General features: G+C 61.7%; 1 protein-coding gene across 1 annotated transcript in view; it reads left to right on the top strand.

Moving 5' to 3' along the window:
- The window catches only part of TSNARE1 (t-SNARE domain containing 1), a 102,060-nt gene that overhangs the window by 71,450 nt on the left and 11,342 nt on the right, over positions 1-19,268 (top strand). The window contains 1 exon segment of the mRNA XM_042973238.1: positions 8,485-8,643. Within this exon segment, the coding sequence (XP_042829172.1) occupies positions 8,485-8,643 (159 nt within the window).

Raw genomic sequence — 19,268 nt, 5'->3', positions numbered from 1 at the left:
CTTTTGGTTTTGACTCAGGTCATGATCTCACGGTTTGTGAGTTCAAGCCCTGCATCAGGCTCTGTACTGACAGCACAGAGTCTGCTTGGGATTCCCTCTCCCTCTCTTTCTGTCTGTGTCTGTCTCATGTTCTCTCTCTCTCTCAAAAATTTGGAAAGAAAGCAAACAAAGAGAAAAATCAACAAAAAGCAGGAAGGAAAGTAGGAAACAAGTTGCACCATGGTAGACTTATAGCAAATTCACTTATGACTATAGGAGACTGGCCTAACCCCTCTGATGAAAAGGCACACGTTGTCAGATCTGGGGAAAAGAAAAAAGTAGTGCTTGTAAGCAGCACACTTGAAATCCAGGAGAATGTTGAAAATACAAGGACGGTCAGAGATAACTATGAAACCAAAGAAGACTTGTGTCCGGTGCTAATATCTGAACGAACGAGTCCGTGTGAAGAAATGTCGCTGCCGACAGAGGTGTGCTTCACGGGGATGACACGGTAATTCAGATGTAAGATGTAATTCTGTATAGGTGCCTAATCACAAAGCCTCAAAACACATAAGACAGAACTGATAGTAATAAAAGGAAAAATGGCAAATCCACAATCGTAGTTGGGAGTTTTAACACAGCCGTCCAAATGACTGATGAGGTGAACAGAGGAAAGTTCAGTGAGGATCTAAAAGACTCGTCACAGTTAAGGAATACACTCCGCCCAAGTGGACATGTCACTGCAGCCAGCCACAGGGGAGCGAGCGTTCTCTGCAGGTGCACGGCACATGCCGAGTCCAGTCTCGACGGATTCCAGAGGGTTGGTGGGACCCTGAGAACACTCTCAAGGTGGCGCAGTTAAAGTCACATTTGGTAACAAAAAGGAAATTGCCACGCTTGAGAAGTGAAAGAATACAGTTTGAAGGAACCCATGAATCAGAGAAGAAGTCACAGCAGAAATTAGAAACCATCGTGAACAAAAATGAGAGTGGCACCGAGTTAAGACCTGTGGGTGCAGCCAAGGCAGCTCCCAGAGGGAAACTCACAGCTTTAAAGTCTTCCACTAGGAAAGAAGGAAGGATGAAAAATCACAGATCTGATTCTCAATCTCAAGAAGCTAGAAAAGCAACAATAAATTAAATCCTAAGAAAATGTATAGGAAAAAAACCCCAGGAATCAACGAAGGGTAAAATAGATACATAGTAGACAAATTCAACAAAGCCAAAATTTGACTTTTTAGAAGGATTAATGAAAATAATGAACTCCTACAAGATTAATCACAATACAGAGAGAAAATACAAATTACTAATATCATGAATGACAATGAGTATAGCACGGGTCCTACCAATTAGAAATAACGGAGGTATGACGATATTGTGATACAACTTTATGCCAATAAATTTGACAACTTAGGTAAAACATAAATTGTTTTAGGAAAATGTAAGTTACCAAGACATACGGAGTCTGAAAAGTCCGGTGTGTATTAAAAAAATGAAATCAATAACTAAGTAATTTCCATAGTTAAAATCCCACCAAGAAAACCGTAGACCTAGATGGTTTTATTGGTGAATTCTTCCAGTGTTTGAGGAGTAAATATTACCAGTTTATACAAACTCTTAAGTATCTTAAACATCAAGAGGGAACACCTCCCACCTGGCCTTAGGAGGCCACCAGACCTTGATTCCAAATTCTTCCGAGGATATCACAAAAAGGAAAGTAACATGTTCTCTCGTGAGCACAGGAGCAAAAGCCTTAGCCAAATCACGAATAGACCGAATCTAGCAATATGTGACATCATTATAAAGTGGGTTTAGTCTGGGAATGCAAGGTTAGCTGACATCCAGAAATAACCTGCGTCAGCTGCCATGTTAATGGAGTAAGTAAGAAAATGTACTTGATAGTCTCAGTAGGGAAGATCACTTGGTGAACTTCAGCACCCATTTAGGGTGAGGAGAGAGACTCTCGGCGGACGGGTAGGTAGGAATGCCTTTAGTCTGATGATGGGTGTCTTCAAAAGCCCCACAGTTAACATCGCACCTCCTGGGGAGATGTTCAGATCTTTCCTCCTGCGACCGCGGACAAGACCCTGTGTCTAGTCGTATCCCCTCTACTCCCTGCTGCGCTGGAGGGCGTGTCCATGAAAAATAAGACATGAAAAATAAGACATGAAAATAAGACATGAAAATAAGACATGAAAAATAAATGACATGAAAAGACATGAAAATAAATGAAAAGTAGGAGAATTGGGGCGGAGGAAAGCACTTCAGAGACATGACTGCATTACTAGAAGAGGTGATCGGATCTGCAGATAAACTTAGAATTAGTGAGTGGCTGTAACAGGGTCAGTAGACAAGAAAACATCGTGCTAGCAAAAGACAGCTTGAAAGTGAAATTTAAAACAGTGATGCTCCTTGTATTAGCATCAAAACTAAAAGAGGCCTTTGAGCGGCTGTTTGAACAAGAGTCCCGCCATGCAGTGGGGAATGGAAGGTCCGTTCGGGGCTCGACGCCGGACCGGCCGGGGGCTGGAACTGGGAAGAAGGATCCTGTTGAGCAGATGACCAGTCCAAGTGCAGACACCCCAGCCCCTGCATCCCGGTGTCGGGGTCGCCAGGGAAACGGTGCCGTCAGTTACCGATGCAACAGTGCCGTGCTCACACAGAGACTAGCTGGCAAGGCCAGCTCCTGCGGTGGGCATGTCCTCCGTGGCCAGTGGGGCCCTCCTGGTGATGAGGCGGGGTCGTTGGCTTGCACGCGTCCCTCTTGTGCTGCAGCGACGGGCCCCTGTCCACCCCGCCCCCGCCCCCCACCCGCAGTGGGCTTGGCGGAGTGCCACGTGATGCAGGTGCTTTGGCCGAACAAAGGAGGACGAGTTGAGTCTGAAACAGGGAAGGACGTTGTCGTCCAAGGCGCCAAGCCCGGCACAGCTGTGAAGGCTCTGTCTCTTGGTGAGAAAGTGCCCCAGGCCACGGCCCGTTCTTATGTGGCCGAGAGGGGCCGGGAGCCCGCGTGCACGCGACTGCCGTCGCCAGCAGATCCTTTACCGTAACCCACCCCGTGCACAAAGAGCACTTCAGCTGGATCACAGACATACATGTGAAGGATAAAGCAGCGAAGCTTCTAGAAGATACCATAGGGGTCTATCTTCACATCTTTATGGTGAGCTAACGTTTCTTACACAGATGAAAATGTACTAAGTATAAAGAAGAGACTTTGTTAAATTAATGCACCCTGAAGAGAGTGAAGAAGGCGACCTGTGGCATTAAAGAAGGTGTTTACATAACGTGCACCTGAAAACGATTTATGTCCGTAACATGTAAAGGTCTCCAACAAACCAATAAGAGAAAGGCAGACAGCTGCTTTCAAAAACCTAAAAGGACGAAAGCCATAGGCACGTCACAGAAGGGGACATCCAAATGGCAGGTGGGGACACGTGTGCTCAGCATCTGCCATCAGAAGAGGGAAAGTGACCCCACGGTGCTGTCACCACACGTCGCCCTGTACCACCAAAGTAACTAAGAACAGTCAGACACGCAGGAAAACACCCAGTCTGGTGAGGATGTGGGGCGGCCGGCAGCCTCGTGTCCTCCCACTGGAGGCGCGGAGCGGCGCCGCCACTCGGGGACGCCGAAACGTTCACTGGAGTCACGCGTTTTCTTTCCCGTGACCTCGCCGTGCGTGGACGCACACGTGTGCCCACCAGAGGTCACACTGAAGAATGCCCGTGGCAGCCGGACACGAGACAGCAGACTCGTGTGACCCCACGGTGACCACTCGGGGACGCCGAAACGTTCACTGGAGTCACGCGTGTTCTTTCCCGTGACCACGCCGTGCGTGGACGCACACGTGTGCCCACCAGAGGTCACACTGAAGAATGCCCGTGGCAGCCGGACACGAGACAGCAGACTCCTGGGAAGGGAGCCAGCCTTCAGCGGAACGGCAAGATCTTCGGTGCGGAATTCACGCGCAGAAGCCTGTCGCCAGCCAGGCCCCCCGGTGTGACCTCGGACAGGATGGCGAGCCAAAGAAGCCTGAAACCGCAGAGGACAGAGATCAAAAGCAGGTCAAAGTGGTGGGCAGTGTTAGAAGCCAGACGGTGTTTTCCTGGGCTGGAGGCAGCCGAATGACCGGGGGGCTGGAGCGACCCTTCTGGGGTGCTGGGACGCTGGCAGTGCTCGCGGTCTCTCCCGTCTAAGAATTCAGACCCGTACGCTTCTGATTTGGGCATCGGACTGTACGTAGATGTGTTGTGTTTCAGCAGAATTTTTAGAAAAGGAAGGGAAGGGTCAGCAGTGCTTCTGAGAAATTGTGAAAGATCAGGTTATTTCCGGGAGTTCTGCAGACTGGAAATGACGCGATGACAATCGTCCCCTGTTCGACGCGGGCACCGTTGCTGCCCTGATGCCGCAGACTGTGTGGCTGCTGTCTGCCGGCGGCGGTCCTGGCGGGAGTGAGGGGTGCCCGGCGGCCCCCTTCTCCCATCTGAGCCGAGTGTCCGGCTCAGACCCTCTGGGCCGTGGCTGGCGGCCACGTGGGCCAGTCTCAGACCAGGTGAGGCCCAGGCGGTGTGTGTGGGCTGGCTCCCGCCCCTCACGGGGGACCGTCCGCAGTCTGTGCTGCCGTCGGCCGGCTCGGCACGGATTTCCACCGGAGGTGCGCGTGGCCGCGGCCGCGGCGGGAAAAGCACGCCTCACCTTCCTGTGCTCCCCGGAAATCCTGCCTCACCGCCCCGCTGGGCACAGGGCGGGAGGGCCCCGGCTCTGTTATTTCATGTGGGTGTTGGGGGAAGGGTTGCTACAGTCCTGCCAGTTCCGACGTTCTGGGCTTTGACAAGTCTCCAGAAACTTCCGTTAGCTCACAAACAGAGTCATTTACTCTGTGGGGAAATTGATGACCAGGCTTGGGCTGCGAAACAGAAGCAGTTTTCCCAGGCCTGGGACCGGCTCGCACCCTGACCCCTGCCCTCCCACGGGTCACGGGTGTTCCTGCGCGGAGCCCAGGGTCGGAGTGCGCGAGAAAGTGGCCCGTTTCCCAGAGCCCCCGGGAACCCTGGGACCCTGGTGTGCCTCCTCCCCGCCTCCCTGAAGGCGCCGCAGGCCTTGGTTCTTCTCACGGGAAACCACTCACAGCCCCGAGGTCCGGCAGTCACGTTGGTTTGTGGGTCTCTTCCGTGCAGAGCGGGACCCAAACCGTCGGCCTTGGAGGGAGGAGAAAGCCCTCTTTGTTGGCCGCCTCTTGAGCTGGAAAACCATCACAGGGCTGTCCCCTCCACGCCGGCCCCAGCGTCTTGCCAGCAAATCCCTAATCCCCAAATCGGGTCTTTGTGAGGAGAATAAAGGGACACTTTCTGATCCTTGCACGAGATCAGGCGCTCAAGCCATTTCTTGCTGCCCTGTCTTGTCACGAGCCGCTCAGGGAGTGCGGCCCGTACCCGGGGAGGCGTGGGTGGGCCGTACCCCGGGAGGTGAGGGCACCTGGGGAGGCGAGGCACGCAGACGCCCTTTGCTCCCAGCTTTCGTGCTGCTTCCGCGGAGCCCCAGACTCCGGGGGAGGTCACGTGGTGCCCCGTGGCACGTCTGTCACGGGTGTGTCTGACTGCTTCCGTTAGTGGGTCTGTAGGGGTCCTTGTATAGGAGCACTGTGGTCTTCCAGTCCCTTCTCCGGGAGCAGATGCAGTGAGGGTTCCTGTGTCCTGTCCCCGGCTGCACAGTGAGGGGGCCTCGGGCAGCTGTCACCACGGGGGATTGTCGCATGTCCCTGGGAAGCACCAGGCCCTGTGGAGCCTCCCGCTGCTGCTCTGGGATGGCCTGGGGGGGCGGGGGTGGGGGGGAGGCGGTGCACACGCTCCCGTCTGAGGGCGGCACCGTGGCTTCCACGCAGGAACCCGCGTCTGTGTCCCGAAGCCTGCCTGCGCTCACCTCCTTTCCTTGTGCGCCTGCGGACGGCAGTGAGGTTTCCCGTCCTGACCCCGGGGTGGGGTGTCAGCCCCGTGCCGTGGGGGTAGACCCTGGGCTGGGGGATCCGGGGAACTCCCCAGGGCCTTGCCACCCGGGCCAAGGCGCCGGCAGGCAGCAGGGGGGCCCCACAGGGTCGCTCCTGGGGGGGGCGCTGCTGTGTGGCGGGCACCCGGGGGTGTGGGGTCGTCGTCCCATTCTGCAGATGAGGACGCCGAGGCCCGGAGAGCGTGCCGGCAGGCGCTGGGCCAGACGCCGTGGCTCGGCTGCGTGCCAGCCCCTCCTGGCACCGCTCGCTTCCTCCAGCCCACACCGGGAAGGGGGGGTGGTAATTGCCACCTTGGACCAGTAGTGCTTGTCAGCGGATTTTTTGGTCTTTTATTTTATATTCACGTATCCACGTATTTATTTATGTAAAGGCCTCTGCTGACTCTGGGGGAAGGGGCTCTGCCCGTGGCATGTGGACTGGGGGAGGACGTGGGCTCTGGAAGGAGAGCTGGGTGAGTGCGGGCCTCACGGTACCTTCCTTGCACGAGGGTGAGCGCGTCCACCACACAGGGCGTGGGCGGCACTGGAGAGAGCACCTGTCCCTCCGGGGCTCCTAGCGGTGGTCCCGTGGTCACGAGGGCCTCCCGCAGGCAGGTCGCCCGGGCTGTCCAGCCGTCCCTGTGTTTCCTCGGTGTCGTCGCACATGCACACGTGGCTTTCAGGGTGTCCTGGGCCTGCCCGTGCTGGCGTCGGTGAGAACTGCGCTGAAGCCTTTGTGTCTGTGCACGGAGCTCCTGGCGTCCGTCCGCCGTGTCCCCAGGCCTGACGCAGGGTGGGCGGTCACGGGCCCTGAGCGCGCGCGGCACAGGCTGTGTTCTCCCTGCTGCCCAGGTCATCTGAAGGCCGCCTGGCGGGCCGTGGTGGCTGTGGCACGGCCAGCACCCTGCCACGTGGCCGAGTGGCACAGGAGAGCAGGAAGGTGGTCTCGTCATGAAGGGAGAGGAGAGGATAGGCAGGTGGTAGCTTCTGAAGCCTCCTTGCGGGCTGACCACCGCAGAGCGACGTGGAGTCTGGGGAGGGAGGCCCCGAGACGGACGTCCCGCCCTGCATTTCGGCCCCGGCCCGTCGCCGGCACGCACGAGGGGCTCATCGGAGCTCGGGGCTGGCACTGGGTGACTGGGGGCGGCAGCTGTGTCCTGCTCTCTGTCTCTGGGCAGGAGGGGAGCTGAGGAGGCCCCGGTGCGGCTTGGGGCGCGGAGTCAGCTGGGGAGGAAGCTGCTCCAGCCGTGGGCTCAGGCTCGCGCCCCCCTGCCACCCCTGGGCTGGGTGCACCACGGAGCCTTCAGCTGGGTTTCACTTGCTGCCTCTTGTGGGTTCCTTGGCCTCTCGGCCCCAGTGTCCTCGTTCGTAAAACGGGCCCATAGTGCTTTGTCTTTTGCAGGCGGTCAGGAGTGTCAGAGACAGCTGGCTCGAAGGAGATTTGACACTGGGGGGCTGGGGGTGGGACCTGGGGCTGCCAGGTGGCTCCGCCTGTCCTGCAGCCTTCCCTGTTGCCCTTTTGATGTCTTTCTCTTACACACACACATGCACACACGCGTACCCACACTCACCTCTCTGACATGAAGGAGAGCTTGACTGACCCCGGGGTGGCGGGCGGGGGGGGACCTGGGCTGTGCCGGGCCCGGCATCCTGATGGGGGCAGGGCCGAGGCGCGCACATCCTTTGCGTGAAGTCACAGCTCCGGCGTGGGGCTCACCCCTACCTCCCGCTCTCCTCTCCCCTGTGCGGTGCCCAGGGTGGAGACAGCGCCCCCCCCCAGGCACCCCAGCTCCCCCGCTCAGGACCTGACACTCGCCTCGCTTGTACTCAGAGTATCCCATCGGAGAGCAGATGGTTAATGGAAGGGAAGAGCCGCCATTTTACTGGATCCCCAAATTTGGTAAACTAAAGAAATCAGTAAAGAATGAAACCACGTGAAAAACCCTCTGGCTTCTCTTCCCCGCGGCCTGGTCACAGCGAAGGGGTTCGCAGGACGACACGCGGTCCCCGGGGGCACGCACCCCCAGCCGTGTGGGAGCCCACGCCTCGGTTTCCACAGCTCCCGCTGGGACCCACGGCCGCCTCCGGAACCGGTGGGCGCATGGCCTCCCGTGAGAAGCTGCGGTTTGTGTTGGTGTGTGAACAGGTTTCACCAGGAGCTGGGGATGCCAGGACTCAGGTGCTCCCGCGGGGTTGTGGGGGTCTGCCGGGGGCGCCCCGCAGCTGGGCCTGGGATGGCCAGAGGCCGGCACGGCGTGTCCACCGGACCCTGATCGCTGGGGCAGCCCTGTGAGGGCGTCCCCCCCAAGGCGGCCCGCCAGAGGCCCCGTCGGGGGTGCAGAACCCGGGCCGTGGGGCCTCTCCCCTCCTAGGAGTGCGGGGTGGGGGGGCGTGCACAGCCCCGGAGGCTCCTGGTGCCCAGAGCCGAGGCTTAGCCCCAACGTGGAGCTGCCGCTGCCGGCCCGGGACAAGGCCATTTCCTGGGCCGCACCCGGGCTAACCGGCCTGTCTCTGTTGCCAGCAGAGTCCCCGGGCCCCTTTTGCTGAGCTGCCCGACGATGAAAAGATCTTTAACGGGGGTGACGGCATGTGGCAGGGCCAGGAGCAGGCGCTGCTTCCCGAGATCACCGAGGAGGACGAGGAGGCCATCCGGCTGCGCGAGGAGGCCATTCTGCAGATTGAGGTGAGGCCCTGGCCTGGCGAGTGTGCGCGTGTGTGCAAGCAGGGGCGTGACCATGTGAATCCCTGTACCGGTGGCCCCTGTCCCTGGACACCGGAGGTGCATCGGGAATGCAGGAGGGCTGCTGGCCCTGCCAGTGGGGGGCTTGAAGCCCTGTGAGCCCCGCCCCCCCTTCTCCCCTGGGCCTCCCTCTGCTCATCTGCAGGGGGAGGGGGAGCCTCTTGCAGGGGCTGGGGTTCTGGACAAACGTCCTCTGAAAGCACCTTTGTCTAGAGAAACAGGGACCTGGGCAAGGTGGTAAACTGAGTCACCAGCTCAGGACCCGTTGCCGTGTCTCCTGTCCCACCCTGAAGGAGGTGGATGCCCCCCCAGAGAGGCGGGGTTCGGCCCCTTACTTCTGGGGTCCCCCCACTGCAGCCGCTGCCTCGGTGAAGCCCCCACCCCCTCACCCTGTCCTGCTCCCCCAAGGGGAAGGTGCACCTGCTCGGGGCCCTGGCAGGAGGCAGCACCGGAGACAGGCCTCTGCTCTCCGTGAGACACCAGATAAGGACCAAACACACGCACGCCCACGCCTCTCTGTTGGCACAGCAGGACTGACTTTCTGCCAGAGGCTGACGAGGGAGTCCAGGCATGGTCACCCTTAAAGACACGGGGGGTTGGGGTCCCTAGAGGGGGATCTGCTGTTGTCTCTGGCTCAAGAACTGAGGTCCTGCAGGAAGGGCCCGCAGCCCTGCTGGCACCGTGGGCGGTGGGGGCAGGGACAGGGGCCAGGCTGCTCTCCATGATGGGGCCTCGTGCTGGCACCCAGGGAGCTGACCCTGCCGACCAAGTGCATGGCCTGGGGCCCCTGAGTAGGTCGAGGGCCCACCTCTGAGGTGGGCTGTGGGGTTCCTTGTGCCCTGCTGTGGTTCTCTGTGTGGTGAGCATAGGTGGAGGGGTGGGCTTCACCAGGGGTGATGGGCCCCACGTGGAGGCCTGTGCGGGGCAGCCGAGCTGGAGGGGCCTGGGGCTGCGGGCCAACCTGGGGCCTGAATCCGGCCAGTCCTGTCTGTGGGCCTCGGAGCCTGACGGGGGTCAGCGGGGGACTGCACGGACTGTGGCCAGCTGCGTGCTGAGCCTCAGTTCCCTCCTCTGCCCCACGAGGGTGGCGTGGGAGCAGCCAGGGGCTTGCCATGTTGCTCCCAAGGCCGCCTGCCAGTGCACCTGCGACGTCCCCTCTCCCTCCCCCAGTGCTGCAGCTGGTCCCAGTGACAGCTTCTCCATGTGATGAGTGAGCCAGGGGCAGAGGCCAGGCTGGAGTCCCAGGGACAGACGGGTGTCCCCCGGCCCCCACGGGGCCAGCCTGGAGCCTAGCTGCTCAGGGTGATGGGGGTTGTCTGTCCAGAGCTGGAGAGGACAGCGGACCGTGGTGTGGGCGGATTGTGGGGAGCAGCCTCAGGAGACACAGGGGTGGCTCACACTTGAGCTGCTGGCAGCTTCCCTGTGGAGCTGAGCAGGCTCTTGCCACCCCCACAACCTGCCCCCCACGGTCTCCCCTTTGCCTCTGGTTGCTAGCCTGTTATTGTCCAGCAGAACAGGGGCCTCACCTGTCAGGTGTCCGGCCCAATCCCCAGGGCCCTCAGCAGCTTGCTCGACAGACGTGTTGAATGAACCCAGACAAGTGGTCAGCCCCCCCACCACAGGGGCCACTCCCCCCAGCGATAGAGGCCTGTGTCCTACACCCATGTCTGGGCCGCCCTCCTCCAGGCCGGGTAAGGACCCCCGTAAAGCAGCCTGTCATCCTCTAGTGGCTCCCATGTGGGAAGTTGCTCCTGTCCACCAAGGTCATCAGCTGCTGCCCTTCAGCTTGCTGTCCAGGAGGGTCTCTGCCTGCTTGCCCAGCCCTGGACCTGCTTTTTGGCCAGGTGGCTGTGCAGGGCTGGGAAGGGGGCCTGGAGCCCCACAGACGCGGTGCCATCACCCGTGTCCTTTCCCCGCCGGCCCCACGCAGGGTCCCTGTGCCCAGACCGCTGGCCCAGAAAGCTGTAAGCAGTGTCCCTGTATCCCTTGCTTTCATCCAGCTCTGCTGCTTCCGCTTCTCCAGCGGAAGTGCTTGGCCCTGGGACGGGGTGGCCCCGCCCCACCCCTCCCGGCTTCAGCCCCGCCCAGCTCCGCCCTCCCCAGCTCCACCCCGCCCTAGTCTGCCCTGCCCCGCCCAGCTCCGCCCTGCCACGCCTCTCCCCTCCCAGCTTCAGCCCCGCCCAGCCCCGCCCTCCCCATCTCCACCCCTCCCTACTCCGCCCTGCCCAGCCTCGCCCCGCCCCCTGCCCAGCTCAGCACAGTTCCCCCCCACTCTGCCTTGCCTAATGAAGCCCCGCCCAGCCGCACTCAGCTCCGCCCTTAGCCCGGCTCCGCCCTGCGCTGCCTCGCCCTGACCCATTGTGCCCTTCCAGGGCCATGCCCCTGACGGCCCTGCTCAGTCCGGCTCCTCCCTGCTCACAGATGACCTTAGCACAGCTGTCCCCGGGCTTGGACTCAGCTGTCCTCTGTCCTGACCCCTGGCCTCCTGGGCCTGGACTCTGCGTGCTTTCCCAGCCTGGGCTCCATCCTCCTGCCACCAAGTGCCGGCAGGCCTGTGGCGGGCCCAGGCCTTCCCTGGGCCTCACATCCCCTCCCGTGGGAAGCACTGGCTGGCTGTCATCAGGCTGCCGGAGTTGTGGAGTATGAGAGCAGGGCTGCAGGGCTGCCTTGTAGGGCTAGCCTGAGACACCCCTGCCCCAGACACTCTCCCTCACGGTCTGGAGGCCCGGGCTGGTGGCCTCCCCCTTCTGTTCCCCACGGGGAGACTAGGGTTCAGAGGGAGAGCTCTGGGGACACCCACCCACAGAGAGCTGCGTCTGGCTGTGTCAGGAGCCTCACCGCCCCAGGGACGGCCGCGCTAGGCCCTCGGGCTCAGACGGCCCTTTCCAGTGAGAAGCGCAGGGCCGGAGCCCTGCACCCGCGAAGGGAGCCGTGCCAGCCCGGGCACCCTGGTCCCAGGCACGCGCTCACAAGTCAGGGCCCTGTCCCCCACTTCCCGATGGGGGAGGCCACGCTGCTGGGGCCCACGCGGCCCGGGCCCTGGCCCCTCCTGGGGGAGGTGAGCAGCGCACTTGCAGGAGCCAGGTCGGCGGGTGAGTCCCTCCCACAGGGAGTGGAGGGGGCTGGGACACAGCCCACTTTCCACGGGGCTAGCTCTTGGCCTCCTTGGGGCTCCTTCTCCTGGCCCCTGATTTGGAGGCGGGTGGTCTCTGGCTTCCAAGCCTAAGGCCCCTTCCTGACGTTGGTCCCAGATGGGCCAGGCCCTAGGTGACCCCAGACCTCCCAGGGTTCCAGGGGGCAGGGTGTCAGGGATGCTGGGGCAGGTGTTGGTGCCTGGCAGCCTCCGGGCCAGTGGCCCCGTCAGTAGAGCAGAGGGAAGGAAGGGAGGGACTGCACGTCCCAGTGGGAGCTCAGGCTTTAACTGGGCGTGGGCGGGAAGAAGCAGGATCCACGAGCCACACAGTTAAGTCGTGTCTAGGAGCTGCTGCCCCTTCCCACCGCGGGTCGGCGGGTGACGGGCGGTGGAGCGTTCTGTCCCCAGGCCCGCGTGCTGCCCCTTGCCAAAGCTGTGCCAAAGCCAGTGCCGGCACTGCCGGCCGACCCCTCCTCTCTGGCCGTCCTCTCCTGGGAGTCTGGCCCGCAGGGGTGAGTCCCTACTTCCTGTTCCCACTGACGACGTACCCTCGGCCACCGAGCACATACGGCAGGGCCATCGCCAGCCTGGGCAGAGCCAGCTCTCCGAGCCACAACCTCTCCTGTCCCTTCTGGTCTCAGGTCCCCTCTCTGAGCCCATTTCTTGGTCCTGTGGGGCTGTCAGAAATGGGGAACCTCAGACAATGGGCTCTGGGGATCCCTGGGGGCACCGTGGTGACTTCAGGTGGAGCTAAGGGTCAGTAACAGGAAGGCGCCCCTCGAGACCTTGGCTGAGCTCCCTGCCCTGGGAGGTGCCTACCTCCCAGGGGAGCAGAAGGTCGTGTCCGGGACCCTGTGCTGCAGGCCCGCGGGCGAGGCTGCCCCTCGCTTCTTCCTCCCGGGAACGAGGCTGCCCCTGGAAGGTGGCTTGCCCATTGTCCTCACAGCTGCAGCCGGGACCATCCCTGGGCCCTCGTGGCCTGTCACCACCAGAGCTGCGGGCTGTGGCGGAAAGAACAGTCCCTCGCTGCAGGCAGCAGGCAGGCCAGAGCCTGGAGGGAGGGTGGAGGCAGGGGAGGCCCCCCCAGTGGCCAAGGTAGAAGCTTCCTTGTTCCCTTGTGGGGAGGGGCTGGCTGGCCTCGGGCATCTCTTGGTCACAGAGGGGAAATAGAAGTCTGGCCCAGGCTCCCAGCCCCAGCCATGCCACTGCCTGGCCATGGGAGCCCCGGGGTCTCTTGCGGAGGCTTTAGTTTGCCTGTGAGAGGGGACAGTGACACCAGTCTCTCCTTGAAAGGGTTAAGGGACCATGAAAGATCTTTGTCAGCCCACGGGTGACAGCGTGCTGCAGAGCTGAGCTGCCCGGCAGGGACGTCACCTGGGCAGAGTCAGCGCCGGCAGGTGTGGCTGGGGCAGCGCCTAGCTGACGGCGGCCCCACCCCGCCCTCCCTGGGGAGCTCCTCTGAGGCCCCTGCCCCAGGTCAGACCCTCCCCGGCCTGGCGCAGCCTGCTGCCGACGGGGGGTTCACCCGGGTGCGAGGCTTCGCTGTCACTGAGGTGCTGAGGTCGGCCGAGAGCCTGGGCACCAATGCGGTAATGGCAGGGTGGGCCTTCCGGGTGCCGGCGTTTTCCCAGGGAAGGAAGACTCTGCTGTCTCCAGGTGCTGGGGTCTTCCCGGCTTCTTAGCGTGAAGAGCCCGTGGTGCTTTTGTGACTTAGCCTTGGAAGTCATACAGCCTCGCCTCTGCCCTGTTGGTTACGGCACTTCCGGCGGCCTGTGCGGGCCCACCCCTTGGTGGGGGCATGCCAGGGTCCCTTCTTAGGAGAAGCACAGCAGGTATGTCGGGGTGGCCATCTCTGGGAGGTGCACTTCCAGGCCCCACCCCCCCAACACACACGCCATTTCGTGGACCACACTTTCCCCGTCCCTGTCCTCCAGCTGTCCTGGCTCTTTCCACATGCTGGCACAGACACTCGAGCAACTTACTCCTTCTACCTTTAGGTCTTGGCTCAAATGTTGGCCGTCTAGAATTCCAGTGTCCCTCTCCTTTGTCTAGCATACTGTTCAGTGCTTTATGTTAATATTTATCTCCCTTCGTGAGAATGAAGCCCCACGGAGGCAGGGATCCTTGTCTGTTTAGTCACTGCAGCGGTCCCAGCACCACAAAGGACACATGATGCTATCTGGGCACTTGATGACTGTTCCTCGAACAAGCAAATAGACGAGTGGAAGGATGAGGGATGGATGGATGGGAGACGGATGGTAGGTGGACAGATAAGCGGATGGATGGATGGGTGGATGGATGGTGTGTAGGTGGATGGATGGGGGGGTGGATGGATGAATGTGTCTTAAGTGTTGGGACTCCACAGCAGATCTGTGACTTAATGAGAGGGCTCTGTTGCCTTTATTTATATGCATCATTTTAGCAGCCCCCACAAAAGCTCTGTGAGAGTGAGCACTCCCGTGTTCCAGTTTTATCGGAGACGGAGCGGAGGCTTAGAGAAGCCGCGTCACTTGGCCTGGCCATGCAGCTCGTGTGTGGCAGAGCAGGGATTCGAGCCCAAGCTGCCTGACTCAGGAGCGGGGCTGTGCCGGCTGGCTGCAGTGTCTGACCCCTGCCTCTCAGCCTCTCTCCCAGATGGGAAGGATGCAGGCGGTCGCCGAGGGGGCGCGGGGCCCGGGAGCCGGGAGCGGAAGGAGCCAGCCCCTGAGCCCCAGCCCTGCCCTGCCCACGGCCACTTAATCCTGGTTGAGGCTGGCTCTTCCCGTCTGGAGGGAGGGCAGTGCCTCGTCTCCCAGGGTGGGGGGAGGTCGAATGAGATGGGCGCGTGCCCCTAGCCACTGCCAGCGTGGGGCAGGCTTGCCGGGCTCGGGTCTGGCTGACCGCACCGGAGCCCTAGTCGTCTGTCCGCTCCCAGCCTGGGCAGCCCCCCGGGCCGGACGGCCGTGTCTGCGCGGGGCTCCCCCGCCCAAGCCCACCTTACCTGATCTCACCTGTGAGGACTGGTGCTCCCTGCCCCCTCCGGAGCCGTGTGCACCTGACCCAGCACACCAGCTGGTCTGTTGCCATGGCTGCCTGGCAGGCCTGGGAGGGAGGAGGCTGGGGAGGAGGCAGAGCCACGGGGCCCAGCTACCCTCCCTGAAGGTGGCATTGTGCAGCCAGAAGGCGGGGGGCGGGGAGGGGGTGACGTGGCCGATACCTATAAATATGGGAATAAATCAGTGAAGTTTGGCTGTTCCATTAACTGGAACAGTCGTGTTCATAGGCGGATGGTTGCCAAGATTCTAATTATAAGAAGAGATCGCGTAATAGAAAAAGCGCAGTGGTATTTTCTTTCTTTTCCTTCTTAAAAGTGAGGGAACGCACAGGTGCGCGCACACGCACACACACACTTACCGAGGTTTTATTATGTCCCGTGCAAGGTTGTTATTACGTGGTGCCAGCAAAGGAACAGAAAAAAGATTCCATGAGAGCTTTTAATGAGCCCCAGTTTTAGAAGCAATCAGGAAAATAATGGCATGATTTAAACATTTACTAAGTTAAGGTGTTTTGAGTCTCTCCGTCACCCACTCTCCCGCTTTCTGGTGCCCACGCCAGGCGCACGGCTCCCAGCGCCCGCCGCCCTCGCGCACCACAGCCGCTGCCGCTTGACGTCCCTGGTGGGCGCCGTCCTTGGGTGGCTCTGGGGGCTTCCGGGCCCCCAGTGGAAGCTCACCTTCAGGCCCGTGGGCAGCCTGGCCCCGAGCCGTGCCCGTGCGTGGCTCCCACCCCGGCTCCTGGTGGGATCTACGTCTCAGGGGTGCCCCTGGGCCTGCCTGGGAGTTGGGCCCACCTGCCCTTGGCGTCCTCCTCCGGGAGCTGAGTGAGGCCTGCCTGCCAGGGTCCCGGGCACCCGGGACAGGGGCTGGGGGGACACTTGTCAGTGTCAGTTGCCTTTGCCCAGATGTTCCCTTTCTGCGTGCTGCCTTCTGCTGCTGGGGTGCCTGTCTGCGCCTCCTCCCGTGGGCCCTCCCTGTCCCGGCACATCGGGGGCTCTGTCCCCGGAGCCTGCCTAGTCCTCATGACCCCATCCATTCTGCAAACAGCCACTGGATGCCGGGGCGAATGAGACACAAACCCCGCACCGCCGGGATGTCCCGGCGCCTCTGAGCCACCCTTCAGGAGCCACAGAACCAGGCACAGCTGTGGGACCACCTGTCTGGGGAGCACGGCTGCCCTGCCAGGGCCCCCGCAGGGAAGCCATCAGAACGCAGCCCTGCCCTGTGGCCTTGTCTGCTGTTCGTGGTGGGTGTGTGCATCCCGCTTACCTCACTGGGCTGGCCCTGCACAGGGGCCCGGCAGTCAGCCCGGCCCCCTCGCGGCGTCCCTGTCCTCCCGCTCCCGTGCCTGCAGCCCTCAGACCTGGCAGAGACCAGCTGCAGCACGTGGGGCTTTGGGACACTCTCACACCCCTCATTCCTCCCCCACAGGGCTCACTTGCTTTGTTGAGCAAGGAGAGTCTTTATTCAAAAGGATCGTCACAAGCGGATGTCTCCCATCAGGTGACCTCCGGGGCCATAGGCTGTGCATACGCCCCTAGAGCCGGGGAGCGGGGATCCTCTTGTGTCTGGTGGAGGGGTGGGTGAGGTGTCTGGGTTAGGGGGTGTCCAGGCCCGGGCAGCAGACACACTGAGCTCAGAGTCTGTTCCCAAGCCTTTTGTCCTGACAGGCCAGGGGGATGATGAGCATTCAGCACAGGGTGGGAACAAGGGCTCTGCGTCTGGCCTGGTCCTGGGTGAACAGGGGGTGTCCTTGAGTCTGTCTGTGGCGAACGGGTCTAAGTCACATGGGGAAGGGATTCTCTGCTTAGGGCATTTTCCAGAACACAAAAGGGATGGGATGGGGAGGGGGCGGTTCTTAGTGTCACTGTTTCCGGGAGCCCAGCCTGAGCTGCCCTTCAGGACAGATGACGTTGTGTTTATGTGTTGCTGAATGACGGAGAGCCTCGTGTGTTACGGGTCTGGGGGGTGGAGCAGGGCCTCAGGATGGTCTGCTGGGACGAGGGCCAGCCTTGGTCCTGCAGAGTCGCCTGAGCCATCCGCTCGGGGGCAGGTGAGGGTCAGGGGTCTGAGCGTTGGGCGTTTTGAAAAGAGGGAGGCCCAGAATAAAGAAGGGTGTGTGTGTGACAGGTGACCTTGACCGCCAAGGGGCCTGTGCGTGGGAACCTCCCAGGCGCGCAGCCCTGAGTTGCGGGTGCCCTTGACCCGTGGTCCAGCGTGGGTCACCCCGCGTAAGGTCCCCTCCTCCATCCTGCTGCCGCCCCGGGCACCGAGGGCACCGAGGGCTCCGGGAACCCCCGCTCGTGCCAGCAGACCACGCCGTCTCTGCTCCGGGTTGCCGGTCCACTGGGCCAGTCGGGAGCAGCCAGCAGGCCCAGGTGGCAGTCCCCCCGGCTCCGTCTGTCCCTCGATCAGGGCCCCACGTGCGGGCCCGGCAGGTGTTACGCCGTGGTTGGGGGCGAGGGCAGGGACCCGGATGGGCACCCCCGGCCTGAGCTGCCGGGCCGTGGATGGCTCTGGCGGTGTGCTGAGGGCTCCCTGCCGCAGGAACCCCCTGCCTGGGACGAGTCGGGCCCCGGCAGGGAAGGTGTGTAAGGCCGGCCGTCAGCCACGGCGCCGGTGTGTCTGCAGGTGGGAAGGCGGCCTCGGCCGCCGCGTCTGTAAGGGAGGTCTCCCCCGAAGCCCAGAACGTGAGCCAGATGGGGCCTCTGTGCTCCGTCTGGGCCTGTCCCAGCCTGTTGGGGTCAGTGCCGTGCTAGCGGCTGTACGGTGGCCACCTCTACCCTGGCAGGCCCCGAGGGGGGCACCGGGCTCGTGTCCCCTGCTCAACGACGCCCCTCTTTGCCCTGTCCTTTGCCGAGGCTGTGTCCCTGTGGGCCGGACAGGGCCGCGGGCAGCACCACGCCAGCCGTGGCCCGCAGTGGCCCCTGCCCGTGGGAAGCAACGCCGGACGTGCCCATTAATCCCACCCGTGCGGGCAGCCGCGCCCCACGACCTCCCTGTGTCACTCCAGCAGTGCCGTCTAGGTGGGCGGTAACCTGGGTCAGGTGATTTGCTGCTCACCACTTATCAGCCACATGCCCTTGGGAGAGTCCCTTAACCTGTGGGTGACTTGGTTTCCCTGCCTGACCTGTCTGCAAAGTGGGAGTACCAGAAGGCGTGCTTACGCACGATAAGGGGGGACTGAGTTAGCGTAGAAAGGCCCCCAAGAGTCGAGTCCAAGTGCATCCAGGGCCAGCCTCCTGTGAGAGAGGCCTCAGTGGCAAGGTCAGGGTTGGGTGTGGCTGGTCTGAGCCCAGCCTCTGACAGGGTTGGGGCGGAGGCTGGGGAATCTGGGTGGCAGGCAGTCTGACTGAGGCCCCGCTGGGCCTGCAGCCTTTATCTTGTGACCTTGACGTTTCCAGGTGGGGGTGGAGCCTAGGTTGGGTGTCCCCCCCCCCCCCACCACCGGTGGCCTCACTCAGGGGAGGCTGTGGTGACCGAGCTCCCAGAAATGGGCCCAGGCCCAGGGCTGCCCAGCACCCACTCACCTGCTGCAGTCCCCGGGGCTGAGGCCCACAGGCTCCACCCTGACGGCCACCCTCCCGGCCACGGGCCGCTTCCACAGGGTGGCCATCTGCCTGCACCATGGTTAAGCATGTAATTGAATTGTAGTTGGTAGCACACGTGGGTTTGAGATCATGCTAATTGCTTCATTTCCGAGAACACTCCTAAAAAGAAAATGAGTTTCCCCGTAATATTTTGCAGCGACCCCTGTGGAAATCGATCTGAGTTCCAGAATGAGCTGTAGAGTGGGTGGGCCTGGGGTAGGGTTCTCACCGCCCCCTCCCCGCCCCTCTCACTGGCCTGGAGGAGCCTTCCCTGACTGGGGCTCATCCCTGGCCACAAGCCAGGCACCGAAGGAGGAAGCTTTGGTTTGGATCACATGGTAGGTGAGGAAACCTGGCCCCGAGGTGAACGGTCTTGCCCAGGGCGACCTGGCTGGCCAGTGGAAGAGCTGGTCCCTGCAGGGTGGCATTCGGAAAAAGGGTGGCCTTGGAGCCAGTGGGCCCCGGTGCCGGTACCAGCCCTCCCCCCGTCTGAGAGGCCCCGGAGGTCACGGAGCCTCTTGAGCGCCCAACGTCTACTGTCAGTTGGGCGTTTTGACCTGGCCTCAGGATGGTGTGTGACATGCCCCCAGCATGTGGCCTGTGAACGGAGTGGCCGTGTCCCTCACAAGCATCACTGCTAGTTTCCTGGCAAATGGAGTTAAGCAGTTGGGCAGCATGGAGGAGTGAGGTGCAAGACCCCCCGGGCCAAATTTCTAGTCCTTGCCCTGTTCACCAGCTTCATGAAGCCACTCAGTCTTTCCATGGCAGTGGGACTGCCATCCGTCCACCATCCAATGTCTATCATCCACC

This window comes from Panthera tigris, chromosome F2 (genome assembly GCF_018350195.1).
Source record: "Panthera tigris isolate Pti1 chromosome F2, P.tigris_Pti1_mat1.1, whole genome shotgun sequence".
NCBI lineage: Eukaryota > Metazoa > Chordata > Mammalia > Carnivora > Felidae > Panthera > Panthera tigris.
The sequence above is the reverse complement of the archived record's forward strand: the minus strand, read 5'-3'. Positions and strand labels throughout refer to the sequence as shown.